At 41.2% G+C, this 23,865-nt stretch overlaps 1 protein-coding gene across 2 annotated transcripts in view; it reads left to right on the forward strand.

The window, feature by feature from the left end:
- The window catches only part of LOC147701320 (uncharacterized), a 186,403-nt gene extending 168,589 nt beyond the window's left edge, over positions 1-17,814 (forward strand). The window contains exons 6-7 of one of the 2 annotated variants that reach the window (XM_086928628.1): positions 4,600-4,737; positions 17,669-17,814. In XM_086928628.1, coding sequence (XP_086784754.1) covers positions 4,600-4,737; positions 17,669-17,762 — 232 coding nt within the window. In that variant the 3' untranslated portion in view covers positions 17,763-17,814. Of the gene's footprint in view, positions 1-4,599; positions 4,742-17,668 lie in introns of those variants that run through there. The other variant, XM_086928629.1, reaches the window with a different exon arrangement.
- Positions 17,815-23,865: the final 6,051 nt, after the last annotated feature.

A 23,865-nucleotide genomic window follows, 5' to 3' on the forward strand; every position in this document is an offset into this window, starting at 1 on the left:
CAAAACCCAAACCCAACCCTAAAACCTAAAAATACCCCTGTACCCCAAAACCCAAACCAAACCCTAAAACCTAAAAATACCCCTGTACCCCAAAACCCAAACCCAACCCTAAAACCTAAAAATACCCCTGTACCCCAAAACCCAAACCCAGCCCTAAAACCTAAAAATACCCCTGTACCCCAAAACCCAAACCCAGCCCTAAAACCTAAAAATACCCCTGTACCCCAAAACCCAATATTTATAAAAAAAGATAAACTTACCAATAATTAAACTTATGATGTAATGGTATGCGTTGTAATAGTATGTGCGTTGTAGTGTAATGCGATGTAATAGAATGCGTTGTAAAATGACATGCGTTGTAATAGTATCCGTTGTAATGGTATGCATTGTAAAAAATCTGTGGTAACAGTTGCATACCTTTAACAATATATACAATTTCTTAGCAAGATTACATTCAAATTAGTTAAACAAATGTAGAAATTTAATTTTACAGTTGTTCAAGTTACAATTTCAGGAAAATGAGGATTGATTTTACACATACTTCCCAAATTCCAGATTTTTCCATTATCAAGCTTTGCAACTGATCCCATGACCTTGATCACTTTCCGAGGTTGAGAATATTTGCTTTCTTTTTTTTTTACAAAACCAGTCTTCCTCACAACAACCCAATCACCATTCTCTATACCCACAACTTTCACTCCTTTCCTTTTATCATAACTTTCCTTGTTACGAGCATGAGAATCGTCCATCCTTTCTGCCATACACTCACGATCCACCCAAACCTGATCTTTCTTTCTCAACCAAACAGGTGATTCTTTAGTGGCTGGTTTTCTTCCTTTCAATGCAATGAAAGGAGAAATTCCCGTAACAGAATGAGAAGTTACCTGATCAGCCCACATCATCTTCTTTAATTCTTCTCTCCAAGCTAACCCATTTGCCAATGATAATTGGATATTGTCCATTATGATCCTATTGACCCTTTCAACCAGGCAGTTACCCTGTGGTCTGCACAATGGTACTTGAACATGTTCAATCCCAAAATTTTCAAGGAATCTTTTCATCATGCTAGACACCAATTACACTCCATTGTCAGTAACCAGTGTTCTAGGAATCCCTTCTTCCATGAACACTTCACTTAAAAACCCAATTACCTTTGTTTCTGTGATATTCTCAACCGGCTTTATAGTGAACCACTTACTATGGTAATCTACTAAGACCATCAAGAACCTGTTCCTAGTACCCAATTTTTCCACAGGACCCAAAAAATGTAATGCTAACTTCTGCCGTGGACGGTCAGGAACCTTTACACACCCCAAGGGTGGTTCACGTATAACTTTGCATTTGTCACTGTTACTACAAGCATAACAATCTTTAATCACCATTTCTACCTCTTTGTCCATTTCTGGCCACCAGAAACTTAGCCTCAACCTTCTCTTACACATGCTTCTGGCACGATGACCCTCATGCACCAGTTTAATCAATCTTGGTCTCAACATCTTTGGCGGTACAATTCTACTGCATCTTAAAACCTTCCCAGAGTGGATACTTAACTGATCCTTCACCTTAATATATTGTTTCAGATCTTCTCCAAATCTGACATATTTCTCCATCCATGTGTTATGGCACTCTTTACATTTTCATACAACACATCACCTTCCAAGGCCACACTCAAATCCTCACTTCTCAGAGCCAATCCATCTCCAGAGAAATCTGACATAACATCTACCTCAACCAAAGATGAAATCTTATCCTCTTCCACATTTGGCATACGAGACAAACAGTCTGCCACAATATTTTTCTTCCCTCTCACAAAATCAATTGAAAAGTTCATGTCCATGATCGATAAAAGCCATCTAGAAATTCTAGTAGTCACGTTCCCTTCTAGACCTTTACCACCTTTAAAGATATACCATAGTGGCTTATGATCTGTTCTAAGCATGAAAGGCAAACCCCAAAGATAGAACTTAAAATGATGCATGGCCCAACAACAACCTAATGCTGCCTTTTCTATTGCTGAATAGGATGTTTTCAGCACCTTGTAGACGACGCGATGCATATCCAATTATCTTTTCCTCCCCATCAACATACTGTGTCAAAATGGCACCCAGACCTACATTACTAGCATCCGTCGTCAATACAGTTTTTCTGTGAATATCAAAATGACTCAACACAAGAGCACAAATCAAAGAATCTTTGACCTTCTTAAAGGCTTCTTCACATGCCTGATTCCACTCAAATTCCACACCTTTTTTCAACAACGCCCTCATCGGCTCAACCAAATCTGAGAAAATTAGACACACATTTTGAGCAGTACTCTGCCAAACCTAGAAATTATCTTAACAAATCCTTGTCTACAGGCTTCTGAGCTTCAACAATAGCTTTTACAATTCTATTCTTTGGTTTGATGCCTTTACCAGATATTTCATGTCCTAAATAATTTACTTGTTCTTTCCTTAATTGACACTTTTCTTTCTTTATGGTCATGCCATGTTCATCAATCCTTTTTAACACTCCATTTAAAAGCTCATCATGTTTTTCATAAGATTCGCCCACCACCAGAAACTTTGCCTCAACCTTCTCTTATCGCATGTGGTGGTCTGCACTCCTGATTCTTCAGCGTTTAATCTGTGCCATTTTTTTCTCAATGTTTCCGTAGTGCGTGCAAAACCGGGTAGTGCTCTGCCCAGAGTGCACCATAATTCTATAATGCATGTGGGGAGCGTGATTAGCGCTCCACTCCCGGTTGCACTGCATGAATGGATACTAGATCCTTAACCTTCATTTTTTAACCTTAGTCCTTTACCCTTTTTACTCAAACTCGTCCAATATATTTCGCCAAATTCATCATGTTTCCAAGTCATTTTTTGAAAATCCACACAAAACTTTAAGTGCTTTTTTGTTCAGCTTCTCATTATCACGTGTGCCCATCAGAGCCTCTTCTTAAATAACGATCACAAAAATGCACAAATTGGTTCCAAGCAGTCTTCTTTATTAACCCAATGCATTTCGGGCATATGAGAGCCCTTCTTCAGGGATAACTGTGAATTAACAAATATATACATTACATTTTGGCCATTTCATTCATTGAATTAAACTAAGTAACGTTCTATGTTCAATAATCTATATATTGTGGCTTCCCACCCTTCATTCACCTTTTATTTACCCCTCACCAACCAAATAAAACAGTGCTACGAGTAACCACCGGATTCCCTGATTTTCACCCTCTCAACTCCTCCCCTTTTCTTACGTTTCTAAATCACGTGTCTTTGTTACTTTCCTCCGTGAACTACAGTTCCCACACTGCATTTTATCCCCCTAAACAATCGTGAACTTTGTGATAAAAATCAAACCCCAACATTAACAGAAAAATTGGGCGATGTCAGGCGCACGTGATGCGGCAAGGATAGTCATGAAATGAGCAGGTACGTGGTACATGTAGGTTTTGAAATCAAAGGGTTTGAACGCTAGTTTTGAAACAACAGATTGTCTGGAAGAAATGTGTGGGCAGCTCGAGATATTCAGGCAAAAGACCTTTGAGGGGTGTTAAACAGCGAGGTTTAAAGAAGATGCAAATATGTCATGGCTGAAATACAGATTCGAGGAAAAAGTAGCAGTTGAACTGGATTTGACACGTGATTAACAATGGTTACTCGTAGCACTGTTTTATTTGGTTGGTGAAGGGTAAATAAAAGGCGAATGAAGTACACATACTTTACACATTTCCTTTAAGATAAACCTATCTAAAGTATGCATCCCTCTTACCCTGACAAGAAGCAAGAGTCCCTACTTGGACAAATGTGCATACCTGTGGCATTTACAGTCCATTTCTAACATCGCCATAGAAGAGAAGTTCCACAGGGACAGGGACAAAAAGGCAGGGGAAGTTCCATGGCCAACTTGACTGCTTATGCAGCATGCTCTATACATTTTGCAGCACTCTGAGATATTGCTGTAAGTATAATACATTTCATTTTGTATAAGTGATAATTGAGAAAATTAACAACAAATATGAAACTACAAAAATGTATCACTTTTGGTAAAACCTTGTGTAATTTACTCAGATATCCGAACAGGTCTAAAACAAAAAGGAAAGCAATTCAATTTATACAATTATTCCTGATAGTGTACTGCGCAATTCAGCAATCTGACTTTACTCTTAACATAGAACAAGATTTACATTTGTGGGGAAAAGTGGTATTGGGAAATATTCTCATTTCTGGAGTGTTCACTAAACCAGAAGTATAAATCAGTGTGTGTTGCCTGCACTTTATTGCATGCATGGTCAGGGAAATATGCCCATTTCATTCCTTTACAGGTTTAACATTGCAATCAGGAATCTGAGGATTTTCCATGATAAACCAACTCCAAACTAGACCTCTTGTTTAAAAAACAGTTTCTATAGTCTCTAAAAACTATGTCAGCAAAAAACATACAAATAAATACTCACATATTGTGTACTTTATGTAACATGGGGCTTATGTTCTTCTTGCAAACCTTACACTGTTTACAAGTAAAATCAATACTCATAATGAAAGATGAGTTTGTCAGTGCATGATGATGGACGTAATCTACAGCCTGTATCCTCTTTATTGTTTACAGAGTTACTAAAATTTTGTTGAAGAGAACCATATCCATTGCAGAACTGATGGGGTATGTAGAGGCACTTGGCATGTTTCAGAACTTCCTCATAAAAAACCCTGAAGAAGCAAAAGAATTCCTGCAAACATTTCAAGAAAGGTAACGAAAACAGTATGCTACAATAACACAAGATAACAGTCTCCATCAGAACATTTGGCAAGCAGAAGTGATTCCATACTTCTCTATATGTCCACTCCTGAATGATTTGTTTTTATCATGACACATACAGTATTTTATCATGATTTTAGCCATTCTGTTCATGTAGAGCAGGTTCTTGGACATATGTTGGGGAATAATAAGAGCTGGAGTAATTTCACACAATCTTCATGTTCACTCCGAAAGCCTTCACCATTTCCACAATCTTTCAAGTCCCACAAACAAAGGACAAATCCGAAAATTCCAGACTTTTCCTCTGATAAAGTGTTTTGTTCAAATTTTCCAAATAACATTTGTATTTATATTCATAATTATGCAGGAATATTGTTCAAGGTATACATATACTCTTAAATGAGTATACATATAAAAACCTCAGGCCCGATTCACAAAGGTAAACTGAGACGAAAGTCTAACTTTATGAATTTCTGTATTCACAAAGGGCATTTACGAGTAGTAAAGTTAGACTATTGTGTCAGTTCAATTTAAGTTTTGGTCTTAAGTCTTACTGAGAACAAAACTTAAGTTAAACTGAGACAAAAGTCTAACTTTACTACTTGATAATTGACCTTTATGGATATCGAAAATCGTAAAGTTAGACTTTTGTCTCAATTTACCTTTGTGAATCGGACCCTCATGTCTCACTCCTGCTCACAAGTAGCATATTATGCACCTATGTATAGACTAACATTAACCTGGAGCCCTATGACACATATAATGGATGTCTGTATACTCTTTGGGCCTGATTACAAAGGTAGCTTACAATTTTGAGTAAGTGTATTATTTCTTGGTATTCCGAATTTCTTAGTGTAAGTTTCTGCAAATAACCACACATCAGTTGTAAGTCTAGGACTACACATGCCCAAACATTTTACTGCAACAACCTCACATAGAAAATCATGGGTGTAGGGACTTAACATTAAACTCTATAGGAAAGAATGTTACATTAAATAAAAATAATTTAAATATGTAAAAACATAAATAAAGATACAATATTGTTAAAAAATATTTTAAAAAGTACATATTTATTTATTCAGTTATAAAATATTGTAGTAACCTATTTTAAATTAACAAATAATGTAATATTACATGTTATCAAACAATAAATATATTATTTGTAAGTAATTATGTGCCAATGCATGAGTTACTAGACTCATAAATAGAGTATCCCCTTCATTTTTATGTTGTGTATGTAATGTAATAGATAATTAATAGTAACTCATTTTATATACTAGTTATGTATTTTCTGAGGACTGTAAATAGCAAGAGGCACAATTTGCCAGTGTTAAAATTAGTAAAAAGTTCAAACAATAGAAAGTAACAATGTAGACAGTGACTGTACCATCAGGTCAAAGGTCCAGCCATAATTTATACCATCTAATTCTGGTAAAACAACTGGGAGTATTGTCTTGCAACATTACATATTCCATTGGGTCTAAATTTTTGTGAGGTGCCCCTTATAAAGTTAAATTCATCTGAAAGTCCTGTACAGGCTGTTCATGTTTAAACATGCACTCACAAATGTTACCAACAACATTTATCTAATTGTACCATTTCAATTTCAAATGTAATACTAGACAGGCTATAATTCATCTGACTCCATTCAAAGATGTCCCTTGATGTAGTAATAATGCATAGAGTGTTGTGAGACCTCATTGTGCACCCAATAATGTCACACGATTCTGCAAACATTGAGAATTGAAAGTGCGCACCACAGAAGAGATTATGAAGAAACATTGCTTGATTTTAAAGACGTTTTACACCAACTTTGGACTCAGCAACTTACCACACTGTATGATCAAGCATGTCTTCCCCAACAATCAGAGAAGATTTCACCAAAAGAGAACTGGGACATTAATCTTTAATCTGTATCGTCATGTTTCAGACATTACTACATATGTCTTAGCCAGGTGGACATTCCGAATGCGCACTCTGTGATTATTGTGCAAACTAAAAAAGTGGTGGATAGTGAGATTAGTGCACATGTGAATAATGATGGCCGATTATGTGCGTGGGTTGATGCAAAGTGCTTTGTTATGCTTACATTTGTCTCACATGCCAGTAACAGAAATTAAACATATTAATTGCAAAGTGCCACTAATATATGGTGGAGAAGAGTCTAGCCGGTGGCAGAGGCTGGCTCTATCTGCTTGCGCTGTGTTCAACCACTATCACACTGTAAGCGCTGATTGTATAGCATGTTTTTAACTTTAGCGATTGTAGGCTAAATTTAAAAATTATGTGTGTAATAATTTTGTAAACAACTCTCTGACTGCACCTCACCTCTGGGCTGATTGTAAAAGCTTCGGTGACTCGCATTTCGCCTACTCACGCCCCGGTCCGGCGTGTCCATTTCTGGGCGTTTGATGCGGAGGGTGAGGAGGAGCCTAGCACTTCCGGGCTCAGGGCTGCCAGGTCAGCGCTCTAGTTGTGCTGTAGGTGTTTAGTACTTAAAGCCTAGCAGAACGCAGCCGCGCTGTGGAGAAGAGTCTAGCCGGTGGCAGAGGCTGGCTCTATCTGCTTTCACTGTGTTCAACCACTATCACACTGTAAGCGCTGATTGTATAGCGTGTTCTTAACTTTAGCGATTGTAGGCTAAATTTTAAAATTTTGCGTGTAATAATTTTGTAAACAACTCTCTGACTGCACCTCACCTCTGGGCTGATTGTAAAAGCTTCGGTGACTCGCATTTCGCCTACTCCCGCCCCGGTCCGCCGCGTCCATTTTTGGGCGTTTGATGCGGAGGGTGAGGAGGAGCCTAGCACTTCCGGACTCAGGGCTGCCAGGTCAGCGCTCTAGTTGCCCCTTCCCTCTATAAATGTGTGTTGGCCAGCGACCGCGCAGCGGACGCGTGCAGCGGGCGCGCCGGAAGCGCGCCAAAGTCGAGCCAAAGTCAAGCCCGTCTGCGCCCATCCGCGGCCGGATGGGGCGCGGGGCCATAAACCCTGGTCAACCAAAGTCTCCAGTTGTACGGTATGGTAGACAAGAACTGTTGGATCTATGTCCCACTATCACCCTACCTTGTAAACATTCTATGGAGGCAGTATCGCTGCACAGTTGCTCAGTGTGTCCTTTTACTCCTGAGGCCGCTCCTATGAAAGCGCCCTCTAAAGGACAGATAAAGGCTGCACTGATAAACTGCAGATCCCTCAGTAAACACTGCATTCACATTTATCACTTACTTGAGGATGATGCTCTAGACATTTTGTTTCTGATTGAGACCTGGCTAGGAGAACATTCAGACCCTGACATCATAGAGGCCATGCCACCTGGCTATTCCCTCTCCAGACTAGACAGGAAGGATGGCAGGGGTGGAGGGATTGCTATCGCAACCAAAGTTCCGATGGAATGCTCCATATCTCCCCTAACGGTCGATCATTGTGAAGCAGCCTCCTTCACTATTATAATTGGGCCTCAACACTCCCTTTCGGGCATCCTTGTATATAGACCCCCAGGTAGGCTGTATGATTTCACGGCTAGCCTAGTGGAAGCTACAGCCCACCTTGCCATGAGAAAAACCAAATTAATAGTGCTGGGAGACATGAATGTTCATTTCGATGATCCCTTTGACAAAGTTGCTTCGGACATCAGGTCTGAACTACATTCCCTGCAGCTAGATCTCAAAAATCAGGACCCCTCACATAGACTAGGACATCTGTTGGACCCTATATTTGGGAACTGGACCGGAGTGGAAGCGCTGCCTCCGATACCGGTACCATGGTCTGATCACTTTTTAATTTCTTTGCAGATACAGGTATCTGAGACTGAGCTTGAGAAAGATAGAGAACATCGCTACCGATGTCGGAAATGGAAACATTTCTCCCTAGACACCTTTATCCACAAACTCGAAACTGAAGGACCTCCAGGAGGATCAGACTGTGAAACTGCTTACAAACAATTACAGAACTGTATTGTAACTGCCCTAGATAGCACCGCCCCTATCCGTAATTTTGCAAATACTAAGAAGGTGAGAAAATCCACCCCATGGTTCACCCCGGAACTTCAGATAGCTAAATCTGCTTGCAAAAAACTTGAACGAGAATGGCGTACCAACTTTTTCCCCACAGTTAAAACCCAATATAAAAAAGCGCAAATGGATTATAACAAAAAGATTCGTGCCACCAAAGCAGTACATTACAAAAATCGCATTGGGGAAGCAGAGAATTCTTCGAAAGAGCTTTTCAAGATCTTCAAGGAAATCTCTGTGGTAACCAACGAAAACACGTCCCTCAATGACTCAGTTGAAACGTGCAACAAAATTGCCAAATACTTTGCTGGTAAAATAACGGACATCTATGCCAACTTCTCGAGCAACTTGCCATCGGGTCATGACTTTGTAGAGAATGAAGATGTCGATCTCACAGAGTCATGCCTAAGATGCTTCGCGGTCCCCCCACCTATAATAATAATGAACATCTGTAAAAGTATTAAATCGGGCTCCCCCCAAGATCCTGCTCCTCCTAAGGTGCTAGGAGCTAGTCTAACAGTTTTGGAGCCTTACTTTAGACATGTGCTCCAAATTTCCTTTGCTTCAGCCTGCCTTCCTGTAGAATGGAAGAAAGCTATTGTACTCCCTATAAAAAAGAAACCCAATGTGAGCCAGGATACTTTGGAAAATTTGCGACCCATCTCTCTGCTACCTTATCTAGCGAAAGTAGCGGAAAAAATAGCCAATAATCAACTTATGGCTCATCTTGAATCCAACAATGCTCTCCACAGCTCGCAATAGGGGTTTAGGTCGGGCTACTCCACCGAGACAGCTCTTTTGAGAGCGACCGAAACTTTACGGGCAGGAGCTGACGAGGGTCATACCATGGCACTTATTATGCTGGACCTCAGTGCCGCGTTTGACACTGTAGCACATTCCATCCTGCTACAGTTTCTAAACAAAGCCGGGGTCACCAAGGCGGCACTGGGTTGGCTGAAAGCGTTCCTCACCGATCGTTGCTTTCAGGTTCAGAGAGGCACGCACCTCTCAGAAAGCATAGCCTTAGAACAGGGGGTACCTCAGGGCTCTGCCCTGAGTCCCACCCTGTTCAACCTCTATATGGCCCCGCTGGCAGAGTTGGTTCAATCGTACGGCATTGAATTAGTCTCCTATGCCGACGATACCCAACTTCTTATCTCCCTGTCCCAAGCTCCCACCACAGTTGCTGATAACTTTAAAACCTGTATGCAGGCTCTTGCAGGTTGGATGACCCAACACTGTCTGAAGCTAAATGGCTCTAAAACTGAGGTTCTAGTAATCGGAGGTAAGGATGCCAGCTGGACCAAAGAATGGTGGCCATCCTGTCTAGGGCCCTTACCCACTCCTTGTAAGGAAGCAAAGAACCTGGGCATCTGGGTTGATCCCAGACTTTCTTTCGATAGCCATGTACATAAAGTTGTAGGGAAATGCTTCGGGTTATGAAGACCCTCAACCGCACGCTGGACCTCCTCCCTCTTGAGGCCAGACGTACCATGACTCAAGCCCTAGTAACCTCACGAATAGACTACGGCAATGTGCTACTCCTAGGAACTACGGAAAAGAACATCAGGAGACTGCAGGTGCTTCAAAACATGGCAGCCCGCCTAGTACTCAGACTACCTAAAAGAGCAGCCTCCAAACCTACCCTGGCCACTCTTCTTTGGCTGCCTATAAAAAAGAGAGTCCTAATTAAAGCGCTTCTCATGTGTTATAGGATCATCTCACAGAAAGCCCCCCCTTATCTGACAGATCTGGCAATCCCCTACGAGCCTAATAGAACTCTTCGCTCTAGGGGAACAGGCTTGCTCAAAATTCCCCGCATAAAAAAAGCCAGAATGGGAGGACGCTCCTTTCGTGTGCTGGCAGCCAACGAATGGAACTCTCTCCCTATGAGCATTAGGCTAGCGGACACTGAAACAAAATTTAGAAAACCTTTGAAAACCTACCTTTTTTCTCTTTAGTTTCTCTTCATTTGTTTTGACTCTCTCTCCACAGCGCGGGGACACGCCGGGAGGGCGTCACCAAGCGCTTTATAAACCCCTTTATTATTATTATTATATCTAGTTGATTCTCCCTGTGGGGCAAAAGTACTGAGTATGGCTAAACAAGGAATGCTGGTGCAGTTTATTCCCCTTTACAATTGATGGATTGATGTGTGACTCTATATTGAATGGATAGGGATCTCTCTGGGGACTGTTAGGGCAGACCCATTACCCTGATTAATGCTGGGACCCACAAGGGCTGTTGGCAGGAGCAGAAACATGTTGTCATAATACCAGGGCACTACATTATATAGATTTCCTGGACTCTGTGCTATTAACTATGTTATAGAGAGTGAGCAAACAAAAGGATTTTTAATCTTCCTCTTACAAATTGTATGCTTCTAACATCTGGTGCCCCAAGGACCTCTAAAGAAATGGACAAGTTGGGCACACTTCACTAGTGTCTCTAATGAAAGGGATCTGGGGAGAGTCCACTGTGGATAAACATTCTATATCCACTGTGAATGAGGGTCTGAATGATGAAGCACAGCCTACTATCTGGGGAGTACATTATATAATGAACCTTGATGCCACACTTTTAACTATGTGATACAGAGCGAGCAAATAACATTTTTTTTATAATCTCTGGTCTTGAAAGACTTCTATAGCAATAGAGACGTTTGGCAATTTTCATATATGCTTTACTTAAAGAGCTAGATGGAAATCACACTGTGGATAAAACTGCTAAATGGATGGTGAAAAGGGGCCTGTTGAGGAAGCATGTACTGTCCATGAGTGAGGGTCTTAATCTTTTTTTTGTATAAACCACTTCAGTGTTCTTCTATAGTATTTTAGAGAATTAGAAGGGTGTATCAACCTATTTTTAATTAAACTGGATTGGAAGATTGCTTCTTGACACCTTATCCTAATCTCACTCCCCCGCTCTTCTGGTGTGGTATAGGTTCTCAGTAGCATTCACAACGTTTTACTCTGTAAAATATTTTATACTTTGCAGCTTCATTCCCATAATTGTTTTCTATTGTCATAAGGTATCATGGTAGCATTTGAATTATTGATTCCCTGAACCTTGCCTTTTGCATTTTATCCTGTACCCTCAATCTGACTGTTTGTCCCCCTTTCCTCGTATGCCTAGTATCTCAGTTTAGTAATTGATGTCATGCAATAATATATGTTACGCTAAGTACCTTACTTTACCCCTAGCAATGATAGCATTAGTGTTGCATATTATCTAGCCTCACAAAGTATACACCAACAGCTAAGTTACTGATTACCATACTCTACTTACTAACTGGCCCATCCATCCCCCTGGTCACCGGCCAACTAGAATACGCTCCATCCTCTGTGTCAAGGGGAGCTAATGGAGTACCATCAGGATGGGTTAATGTGATCGCATTACTTCAGGCCCTGCATGAAATGTTCTGCAGTCTTCAGGATCCCTTAATGGGTGCAAATGTGGAGTTTGTGAGGCCATGGAGCTGGGTCTTACCGCCATCCAGGTGCAAGAGTATGGGGGCTAAAACAGCAAATCTGAAATCACTTTCGATCAAAATTGTTTACCTTTCTTTAGAAGAGAAAGCTCTGTCAGGCGTCATTGTTTCTTTTTTTATTTGGCAAAGCATTCCTGGAGGATGAGGATGGTGATCGAGGTGAATCTAAGTGGGTTGGCATTACGTCAAAGTTGAGATTTCGAGCCTTGAAGGTGCTTGTCATTTAGCAAGGTTTTACAGTTTTCTGTATGCTATACTTGGTTAATAACCGGAACTCTGCCTGGTTTGAGCTGATCTTTAGGTAGGTATAATCAATGTGCGGGCAGTATTTCGGATATTAGATGTCTTTCAAATTCACTTGTGCTCCATCAGCATTTTGGTGGATCCTGATGCTAATATCTAAGTACAGCTACAAGTGGCATTATTGCGTGCTGTTCTCTTGAAGGTTTGTTAGCTAATTTGATGGGGAGTCATTATATGTAATTCCTTGGAAGAAAGGTGTCAGTTCCGCACTATGCATGACATTTTCACTGATAAATGGCTCATTTTAAAAATTAAACACCCAACACTCAACTCTTGTACAATAGCAATCCCTCCCAACTTTCTCTCATGTTCCTTTTATAATGATGAAAGCTAATAGTCAGTACTTCTCAACAATGTTCTATCTCACATTCTCACCACTCACCCTACAACCCTCCTCTTCTTACTCACATTCATTCATGTACAAATTTTCAATTTCTAGTCTCAACAGCTACAACGTATAAGAAATACAATTACAATGTAGTTACTAAGATACTATTTACATATAGAAGCATATGGTAGACAATATACAAACAGAAATTGGAATTTACTCTCCCCACAGATGATGTGAAGACGTGTATTCTTAATATGCGACCGCAAGGGCAGATGCTTTCATCCAGACTTCTACTTATTCCGAGGTTTAAGACTTTTCGCAATCTGTGACTCAAAATGACTAAGGATATGCTTTGGTGTTTTAGTTATTTTAGTTAATCAAAAGAGTGTTGTAGAATAGCAAACGTCACTGGGAAGACTGAAGTGTAGGGCCAGTTTTTGCAGGTATACCAAGCTTTGGTTTATCCACTAAGTGAAGTACTTTAAGGTGGTACACTTTCAAATAAATGTGGGGATTTACATTATTTTTGAGTTTTTGAAGCTTGTTAATAAGTTATATTTCTGGTGCCTTGCAAAGCAGTGAAATACCTGATGATGGTGAAGATTGTCTTTCTTCTATTGGTGCTGGTTTTGATGGATGCTGCAAGAGCTATACTTTTGGTGGTCCGTTTCTGCTGATGGTAGCTTTTAGGGGTGGGTTCAAAGATGTCTTTTTCTGTGGTGTCTTCACTTGAGCTCCATTTGGGATACAGTTGCTTGCAGCAGCATTTTGCAAGCCAGAGTTCCTATGTGTACGAACTTGCTGTGCTCTTGTCATTTAGGTGGCCTTGAGGGAAGTTGGGGTATTGGTGCATGCAGTAACCCAGCTCTTAAGATTCTTGATGGCTTTCAGCAAATTGCTTGTGTAGTCATACAAGTGTACAGAGGGCAGAAGCCCAGTCCGCTTCTGTGATGGTTTTCAAACTGCGGCAGGCAGGTCGTGTGGTAGTGGATCAGAGGATGTGTGGGATTAGTATGCTGAAACTGACGAGGGTATGTCTTGTCCAGGTCATAGTTACCGGCTTGTCAACTGTGATGTTGCTGATATTACTATATTCTACGTGACCAAAAATCAGGCTGTATCCGATGAGAAGTTTGAGGGAAAAAGTACTGAGCATGGAAAGATACACACAATTAACAACTGATTTAGATTTGGGAGTGATTAAAAGGTCACAGGGGATTTCTAGATTTTTTGCCTTTGTCTCTTGATGGCAGGCTACCTGAATGGTAGAGATGAGTTATTTTGCTCTTGCATAACCAATGTATTGATTTCTTTCCACCGTAATGATGAAATACATTCTCTTTCATTCAGTTGTAACATGTGGTCGTAATAGTTAGTGAATTTGGGCATGTGCTCTGAATTAGTTTCTAGATGGATATAGATTTGAGTATTTTCTGAATACACCTGGAATTGGGTCTTATACTGGTTTTGTATTTGTTTCAAGGCCATTTTGCAACAGTAGCATTGACACAGCAGGATATTGCACTGTAATTCATGAGAAGAAGATTGTAGTAAACCCTGAAATATTCACTGAGTTATATCAGTGAGAAAAGACCTAATCAATCAAGTCAAAAACTAAAACATTCTACTGTATGAAAAAATTACAAAAAAAGTAGAAGATGAAAACTGTAAAAAAAAATGGGTAAAACTAAAAAGTGAAAGAACACAAAAGTACCCATACAGAAAAAAATGTGTATCCACACACTAGTACACATGGGGTTTGACCGCCTGGGGCTTGGTAGCTGAGGGTCGAAATAGCACAGACCCGTTTCCTGCCAATAATCATATACTAAAATACCAATCAGAAATTTCAATCGTGGGCTAGACTATCAGCAGAGGAGAATTCTCCCACAGATTTTGTCTGACTCATCTGGCAATGTCCCTGAGCCAAGCTCTAGTGCTGCTTGAGTCACCAAGATATGAGAATGGCCATTATGCTTTGCATCACATGCTGTATTTAAGGCAAAAAGTGCAAATTCTGACTTTCCCCCTGAGCTGCTGCACAATGGACTGCCTAGCATCAACAAAGGTACCCTTGCATCATGGTGCAATCGTGCCTGCGTTGCACGCAGGATTGTTTTTGTGCCAGAAGGGACACCTTCCAGCACAAAAACAATGTGAGAGATATATTCATTTTCTATATGTGCTGAAGAATGCAGAACACATAGAAATAGAAAGTAACAGGAAGAAATAAAGGTATTATTCCTCATCACACCTCTCATGGGGAGGTGCATCTTTTAGGCGCTTTCTCAGGGTTAGAAGTTCTTGTAAATCTGGGAATGCATCAAAAACAATGGGTTGTTTGGGGGAATACTCACACAATGCATAAGGCACTTCTTCCAAGGCTGAGTAATGTAATGCATCAATTTGTGCTTAGTTGCATTTCTCCAGACTTTTGGAGCCACTCAAAACTGCCAAACTGGCTTTCTTGGGGCTTCAGAAATGTGACTTTAAGTTTGTAATTTTCTTGCACCATGTTGCGTTGTGTAAGAATGATGTTCAAACTGAGTCATAAATATGGCCCATAGTGTCTGGATGAAGGCTACAGAGGTGAACACATGGTTATCAGATCAGGTAGCACTGTGTGTACTGCTACTACAGCAAGGAAGGTGTCCTCAACTGAGTCTCTTTTTACTTTCATTTTTCTAGTGCCGTATGTGCCCTAGCATTTCACATTTTCGCAGAGTTGTTGTAGTTGTCTTGGCTGATGAAAAAGACGTAGTCTCTTTTTTTTTGAAGGGCTTATGCCACCGGTGCCTCACTTTTTGTGAGACTGTGGAGGCGTAAAAAATGCACCACACTGCGCCATAATTATAAAGTGACGCATCTAGGCATATGCGTCACTTTGTAAACCTGTACGCTACATTATACCTGTGCCAGTTATTATGTATGAAGGGTGGGCGTTCCCCTGTAAAACAGGCTCGTAGAGGTGGCGCATTGAAATCTATGAGATTTCTCTGCACCACTTCTACTAGTTTACTGTGTCGAATCCTTACACCTGTTTCACAGGAGGCATAAGGGCTAATGCAGGCCCTTTTACATGGAACTAGCCCATCCGTATAGACACATTGCTGGATTTGCATCTGTTTCGAGATACACTGCTGGAATGCGTCATTACTGTGCCACCAGATGCATCAGAATTCCTGACGTATCTGGTCAATCCCAGCATCATGGTGCGCCATAATGCGCACCAACAGGTTGCAAGGAGGGCACAATAAAGCATGTCAAGTCGCTGTTTTCAACCAGCCATGTAACACTTTTTATGAAGGAGGCCCTCAACGTTCTGACTGGAGTGTTAGGACGTTGCCAGCTACAGCTGTTGATTGGAAGGGGTCAAATGGTACCTTTGGTTGCTATTGTGGTGTCTCCTCCTGGCAGGCCTCTGCGGTGCCTAGAACATATAAATAGCTGCACATGTAGCACGCTGACATTGGTGAGCATTAATTCATTCTACTGGTGTACTTGCAAGTTAAGATGATAAACAACTAGTGAATTCCAATCTACGTATTTGTGCTTTTTCGCCTTAGATTGCAGAATCTGAAGTGCCTCACTCAGGTTGCCACTTGGGCAGGTTGCTGGTGCTGCTTGTAACTGATTTTATCCTGGGGTATCAAATGATTCATCGAAGTGGCTTGTCCTCCTGGGCTACTGGGTGTATCCTGCTTTCACAGTAGGACACACACTACTTCTAACGGTACTCATTAAGGAGACCCCAGGATAAAATGCAACTGTTTTCATAGTTCTTCTGGTCTTACTACCTAAGCCAGACAATTGAAACATTGCAAAACTGTTGTAAATTATTTACAGCTTATTGCAAGATATTTGCTTTTCTTCTAAACTAACCTAATTACCTTGATGCTCACTCAGCATGCTCACCAATACATGCGGATCTGAAGAACTGATTCACAATTTCATATGTCCGCCACTGAACTGTCCATGATTCTGCATTGAGGAAATAGTAGCCCACCCAGGAGACCTGTCCCATGACACTCACATTAGTACACCTGGTGATCTGCGTCTGCTGCAGCTTCACAGGCATTCCACCTGGAATGTTTTTGAGTAGGGCAAAATGTAAGTCAACTATCATGCACGTAATTAGTAAATACAGATGTATGATTCTATGAGTCTATGGGGCCAGCATATATGCTCACCGCTAGGGCTGGTGGGAAACGGTAGGGGTGTATGCATCCCCTTCATTGTATTCTTTGAGGGCAGCATGACCTTCCCTCTCTCCTGAAGGAGAATCAGGGTCGACCCACAGAGCTGAGGTCTGTATAATTGGCTCAGCGTATTTAATATAAGCATAAATTCGAATCCCAATATTCTTAAACTTCAAATTTGATTCAAAGGTTTTTCTTGTGATTAAATCCTAATAAGCCATACTCCACAGCACCTTGTGCAACAAACAGGGTAATTTTCTGGTTCTGGATTTTCATTTTTCCTAATTGGGGACCGTGGTTATTTGTGCATGAGATGTTACAAAATACAGATATGTCGAGTTTTACTTTTATTGGAAAAAGCGAACTATACTAATGAAATTTAACATCCCAAACAAATCGGAAAAAACTCAGAAGACAAAAGGGCTCTTCTATCAAATTAGACTTCAATTGTATTTTAGTAAGATTCAGATGCAATAGTGAGCACTGAAGGTCAGAGTGAACAGATCGAGAGATCTGATGAATGAATGCTAACATAGTATCTGTGCTAAACTATGTACCTAATTTACTTTCTCCATCTTCTTTTGCAGGATTTTGGGGATCATGGGATCGTCTTCTGCAGAAACTGAGCTAGAGATCTCAAACAATTACTGCTGTGTGTTGGCTTGCAAGTCAGATCAATAAATGGATGAATACGTCAATCATATTTTTTTATCATATGTATTGCAAAATATAAATAAAATATAAATAAAAATCCTATATATTTATTTCACTGAAATGCATTTTGTTATTTTCAAGAATGTGTTTGTGAATATTTTTGGGAAGGCATATACTTGTGTAAACCCAAATTATTATGCTCCCAGTGCAGTCTGTGTGGCATCCTGTTTCGTTACACCCAGATTTATTGCACAGCTTGATTATGCACAAGAGTTGGGTTTAGCAGCAATCTGGTGAAAGAACTGAAACCGCAGGTATGCTGCAGTGATAACCAGGTGATTCAGAATAGATGAAACTATGCATAGTTGGTCTTGCCCCCAAGACTATTGCATACAATGCATGTTCGTAAATGAACTTTGACTTGCCAAGTCCGTATTTTTGTTTTCCTAACGAAACCATAGAGAATAAGAAATGTACTGTTATTTTTATTGGCTGCCTGGTATAAATGTGTTTAGAATAAGTGAAAGAAAACAAGATATAGAACAACTTTATGTCTGCATCACTCCTGTATTGTTTTCGAAATAACTAAAGCAACAAACAACATGATATAGCTCTAAGCAGACATTATATGTGTTCTCAGGGCTGTCAGCGATATGATGGACTATTGAAAGAGAAATTAAAGGTGGATGGATGGGAGGGATGGAACTATCTGTAGCTGTGTATTCTTGTTACAATTAGAAGGAGTTTTCTGACAAGCTGATGCCTAGAGGTACACAACAATGACTCGTTAACCTTGGTGAAATTAGTCACATTTGGGAGGCTTCTGTGTGTAGGTTAGGGTTAGCTCTATCCTAGGTGTGCTCTGCAAATGTTAAGGGCTCCTCATCAGCCAGGGCTGAGCAATGCAGAGTGCCAGTACTGGCAAAACAGAATTTGAGGAAAGGCTAAAAAATGTTGAGGTGGTCTGTAAGAAATCGGATTATTACTTGGGGTGGATGACTACCCACCTCAAAGACTAATCAAAGCCAATTTCAGGGTGAACCCTCAAAGTCACAACATTAAACTGAGCTCAACCGACAGGTACCTATGGCACAAAGTAGCCAGGAGTAATTTCGGGAAATACTTAAAGTAAGTATGCAGCATGAATACAGTAATAAAGTGCAAAGAAGTAACATTAAATAAACTAAATTACAAATCATCCAATAAGGGGAGCCAGATTAAAAAATGTTTACATAGCACTCAGCACAAAGTCAGTGGCAGCTGCTGTTGAACAGAAGTAGTCGGTCAGTGGTGGGGTTGGGAAGACAGGGGTCAGAAAGAAAAAGACAAAGAGAAGATGACTTACCTGCCGGCCGCCACCTCTCATCTGTCCATGTCTGTCGCTCCTGGCAGCGCACAGGCTCCCAGACTTCTCCAGGCCAACCACAATGCTGTTGTCATGCTGGTAATATTATTACTAGCATGATAGCAGCATCATGATTGGTCTGGGTGGCCTATATTATGGTAAGATAAATTGATAATAACATTGTGTTATTAGCATTTTTTTTTTTCATTTTTAAACCGCTCTGAGAGCTGGTGCTGCACAAAGTGCCAATGGTAGTTCATGTTTGTAGTAAACAGGGACTAAAGTGAATGGCGGGTCACATACGCCAACAAGGTTCATCTCAGCCAAAGATTTTACCTTCTGAGACAGTCCTTTAAGTCTCATTTCATCACAAGAGTACACTTCTAAAGGCCCTAAAGACCTCTGGAAAGGCACATAGAGACTCACAGGGTGTTAGGCAGAGGCCAACGGCAGGGTCCAATTCCCGTTGCCACTGGTCAGCTGAACAGTTCACTTAAAAAAGCACAGAGAGGCAACATAAACCTTTCAAAATGTACAAACGCACAATAGATGAATCAATCCGGACTCTTCGAATGGTGTTAGATATGATCCTTTAATGGAATCTTGGACCATATATGATGGAATAGTACACCCAGAGTGCAGCCAACGCATTTTGCCCCGAATGGGACTTCCTCAGAGCAATCGTCAAATTGCTCCAATCTTATGTTGGACTCGGAAGTACCTGGATCAATACTTCCAAACTCTCAAATTGGTGTGTATTTTATTTCATAAATACAAGCATTCTTAACAGAGACCTTTCAGTTCGTCCCCCAACTCAGATAAGAAGTTCGTAGTAACACAAAGCGCAACGTATTAATTCTCCAATATCAGTAGAGAAATGCAAATTCTCAATTCCAGTGATCACTGTGCCTCTCAACCCGCAGTCATTTTCAAAACATGGCGGGTCAAGAGACCCGGCGTTACTAATGGGAGAGAATTGAAGTAACGGCAATGGAGAATGAATAACCCTATGTGCATCACCTATCATAGATAAGAAATGGAAGCTGCAAAATACCTTTTTCCCTGTAGTGCCCAGCTGTCCAGTACCTACTTGACCTTGAGAGGACCCTGTTAGTGGCCTCTCCTGCAGTGAGACTTACCTCCAAAGGTTGACCCTGACATCCTGGGACCATTAGTTGTGTCTAAATTTATTTCTTCTAACACATCTAAAAAGTTTGAACTTTCAGTATTCCTGAGAGCCAAGACCAGTCACCCAGTCCTGCGCCGGGACACTCTTGCAGTGTCTATGTGCGGTATAAATGAAAATAACACAACATAACATAAACCAAGGCAATCCACCCATGGTGTGACTTTGCTGGACTGAGGAAACAGGTTCAGGTTTAAATTACTGAAACCTTTGCCTGGATCTAACATTTTTTTTACATGTTTGCTTGTGGTTGACTACCATCTACTCAAACTGATAATTCACTTTCTTAAACTACAACACATTACTCATGATGAATTATAATTAGTGTATTCCCTGCATGATTTTGGTATTTTATCGATGGAAATGTATTTGTGTGGACTATGAATTAGCCCTTTTAATATGCCAAGTTATGGAAGTTGGGCCAGGTACATGTTACTTTAAATAGTGAGTACATTTCATCCTATGATGTACAAGTCTAGTGTGTCTCTAGTGAAACACTTAGGGTCTTACTACGATGTCGGTCAGAAAGACCATCCCACTGCCTCTGTCATGGATACATTCACCACGACTAGTCTGCGATTTCTATGACCACCATATTATAATGTATAGCAGGCTAAACTCTGACAGTGTTGGTCAGAGACAATTCTGATCCAACCGCATTGGCCGTAAGCGAATACTAACTGAACTCGTCGGTCAGAAAAGCAGTTCAATAGGGATTCTTAGTATGAACATATATTGGTTGTCTTACCAAGCAGATTATGATGCATTTAACATGGTTGTGTACTTAGTTTGTGTGGCACATGGCAACTTCTAAATTGAAAAAAACAGGCCAAAAAATACAGCATCAACCATAAGAGCACATGCCAATTTAAAAAGTAGACGCACCCACCAATCTTCCAATATAAAACAAAATGATCCTTTCCTAATACTGCTGAAAGAAGTAGGGAGCTCTTTCTTCAGTCTTTGCTGTCAGCCCTGCACAAACTCACACACTGCATTCATATCACTGCCTGCATATATCACTTTTTTGTTTCATATTCCTTTCTTAGACACACCTTCTAATTCACATTCATGTTCACGCTCCCACTCACAGTTACCTTCATCCTCACTATGTCAAGCCACATTTATTCAGTACCCTAGTCCAACAGAGCCCCATGAGATGATATCAAAAAGAGGTGGTACAACATCAGAAGGAGGGCCAAACAACTGCCCAGCAAAGAACACCGGGATGCACAACAACCTGTGGGTGGCCCTCCTGTACCACCTGTGCACTTTACTTCTTGGGAGGAGAAGACGCGTACCATCATTCAGCGAAGAGCTTGTTTGCAATACCAGAAGGATGGGAGTCTGGTATGTAGGAACTCCACATTTCACACAGGTTAGCAATGACACTAATGCAGACATCTCTGTAATTGTCCCAGTTACCAAAATTAACATTCTTAGATTCAAACAAACTAATAGTTAAAGATCATATGATGTGTTTGTAATATAGATAACCCACATACCTGCAATAAAGATGAAAAGTATCAAAACTATTGCCATGTACACACTTCACCCAAACTACCATCAAGTACTTGTGTTCCAAACAGCATGTGCCATTGTCAGCCATCTTAACAGTACCTTTCCGCTCACTGTCCGGAAAGCAGAGTTTCAAGTGGTCTAGTTGGGTTGGGTGGGAATGTGTATATATGACAGGGCCTAATAGGAGATAAACTAATTGCAAACACACCTCCTCCCACCCAGCACAAACAGCCCTAATTGAATTGAAAAGCAATTTGTAATGCGCGACTAAAACCCGGAGGTATCAAGGCGCCTACCAAAACAGATCAAAAAAGGCAGAGCACAACTATAGATATGTATCGAAGTATGCATCCCTGACAGTAAGTAGAAATATACTGGCATGATGGCTAACACTTGTGACTAGTGTTTGGAGCACAAGGCTTTAATGGGAGTAGTGCTCAAGTCAGACACCAGTCACCAGTTTCAGCCATCTTGCTAGTACACTTCCACCCATTTTCAGGACACCACTCTTCCTGATGGACTAGTTGGGCTGAGGGGGAAGGTGTGTGTAGGACATGGCCTGATGGGAGATGTAGTCATTGCAAACAGTCCTCCTCCCACTCAGCACAAACAGCCCGACTGGAGCTCTGCTTTCCTGACAGTGAGTAGAAATGTAGTGGAAAGATAGTTGACACTTGTGACTGGTGTTTGGAGCACAAGGTCTAGATGGGACTACTGTTCAAGTCATACACCAGGAATTAGTGTTAGCTATATTAGAACAAGGCCATGATGGGAGCAGTAATAAAGTCATACACCAGGCACCAGTGTAGCCATCTTGCTAGTTCACTTCCCCTCACTTCCCCTCATTGGAAGGACACCACCCTTCCTGGAGGCCTAGTTGGGCTGGGTGAGAAGATGTATTTAGGACAGGGCCTGATGGGAGACGTAGTCATTACAAACATCCCTCCTCCCACCAAGCACACTCAGCCCCAATGGAAGTATGCTTTCCTGACAGTAAGTGGACATGCACTGGCAAGATGGCTGACACTAGTGACTGGTGTATGGAGCACAAGGCCTTGATGGGAGTAGTGATCAAGTCAGAAACCAGTCACCAGTTTCAGCCATCCTGCTACTACACTTCCCCTCATTATCAGTACACCAATATTCCTGGTGGCCTGGTTGGGTTGGGAGGGAAGGTGTGTGTAGGACATGGCCTGATGGGAGATGTAGTCATTGCAAACACTCCTCCTCCTACCCAGCCCAAACAGCCCCACTGGATCTTGCAAATACATTTCCAGTTACTGATAGGAAACCATTCTGACAGGTGGTCTGGTTTGGCTGGCGGGAAAACATGTGTATTAAATGGCCTGATGGGAGATATAGTCATTGCAAACTCTCCTCCTCCCACCGAGCTTAAACAGCCACACTGAACTCTGCTTTCCTGCAGTGAGTGGAAATGTACTGGCACGTTGGCTGACACTTGTGACTGGGGTTTGAAGCGCAAGGCCTTGATAGGTCAAGTCTGGCACCAAGCACCATTGTCAGTTGTCTTGCTAGTGTGTACTAGCAAGACTCATTGTCAGGAATCCACTCTTCCTGGTGGCCTGCTTGCGGTGAGTGGGAAGCTGCTTGTAGGACAGGGTCTGATGAGAGATCTAGTCACTGCAAACATTTTCCTCCCACCCAGGCCCACTGGAGCTCTGCTATCCTGACAGTGATTGGAAATGTACTGGCAAAGATGGCTGACACTGGCGAATGATGTTTGGAGCACAAGGCCTTGATGAGAGTTGTGTTAAAGTCAGACAAAAGGCACCAGTGTCAGCCATTTGCTAGAACACTTCCTCTCATTGTGAGGACTAAGTATGGGTGAATTTTGCGAATTTGCGGTTCGCGAATTCGCAAAAAAATCCGCTAATTCGTGGATCTTCCAGCGAATCACAGATTTTTGGGCAATTGCACTATACTCAACTGGAGTACTTTCTACTGGCTAATCAGTAAGTGCTACCTCGTTGGATAAATGTATCATGCTTTTCCTACACTACAGCTGCGTAAAAGCCCAGAAGAGTTGTCTCCAGTGACCCCGTGTGTCTGTAACTTTA

The sequence above is a fragment of the Lissotriton vulgaris genome, chromosome 7, assembly GCF_964263255.1.
Source record: "Lissotriton vulgaris chromosome 7, aLisVul1.2, whole genome shotgun sequence".
Lineage (NCBI taxonomy): Eukaryota > Metazoa > Chordata > Amphibia > Caudata > Salamandridae > Lissotriton > Lissotriton vulgaris.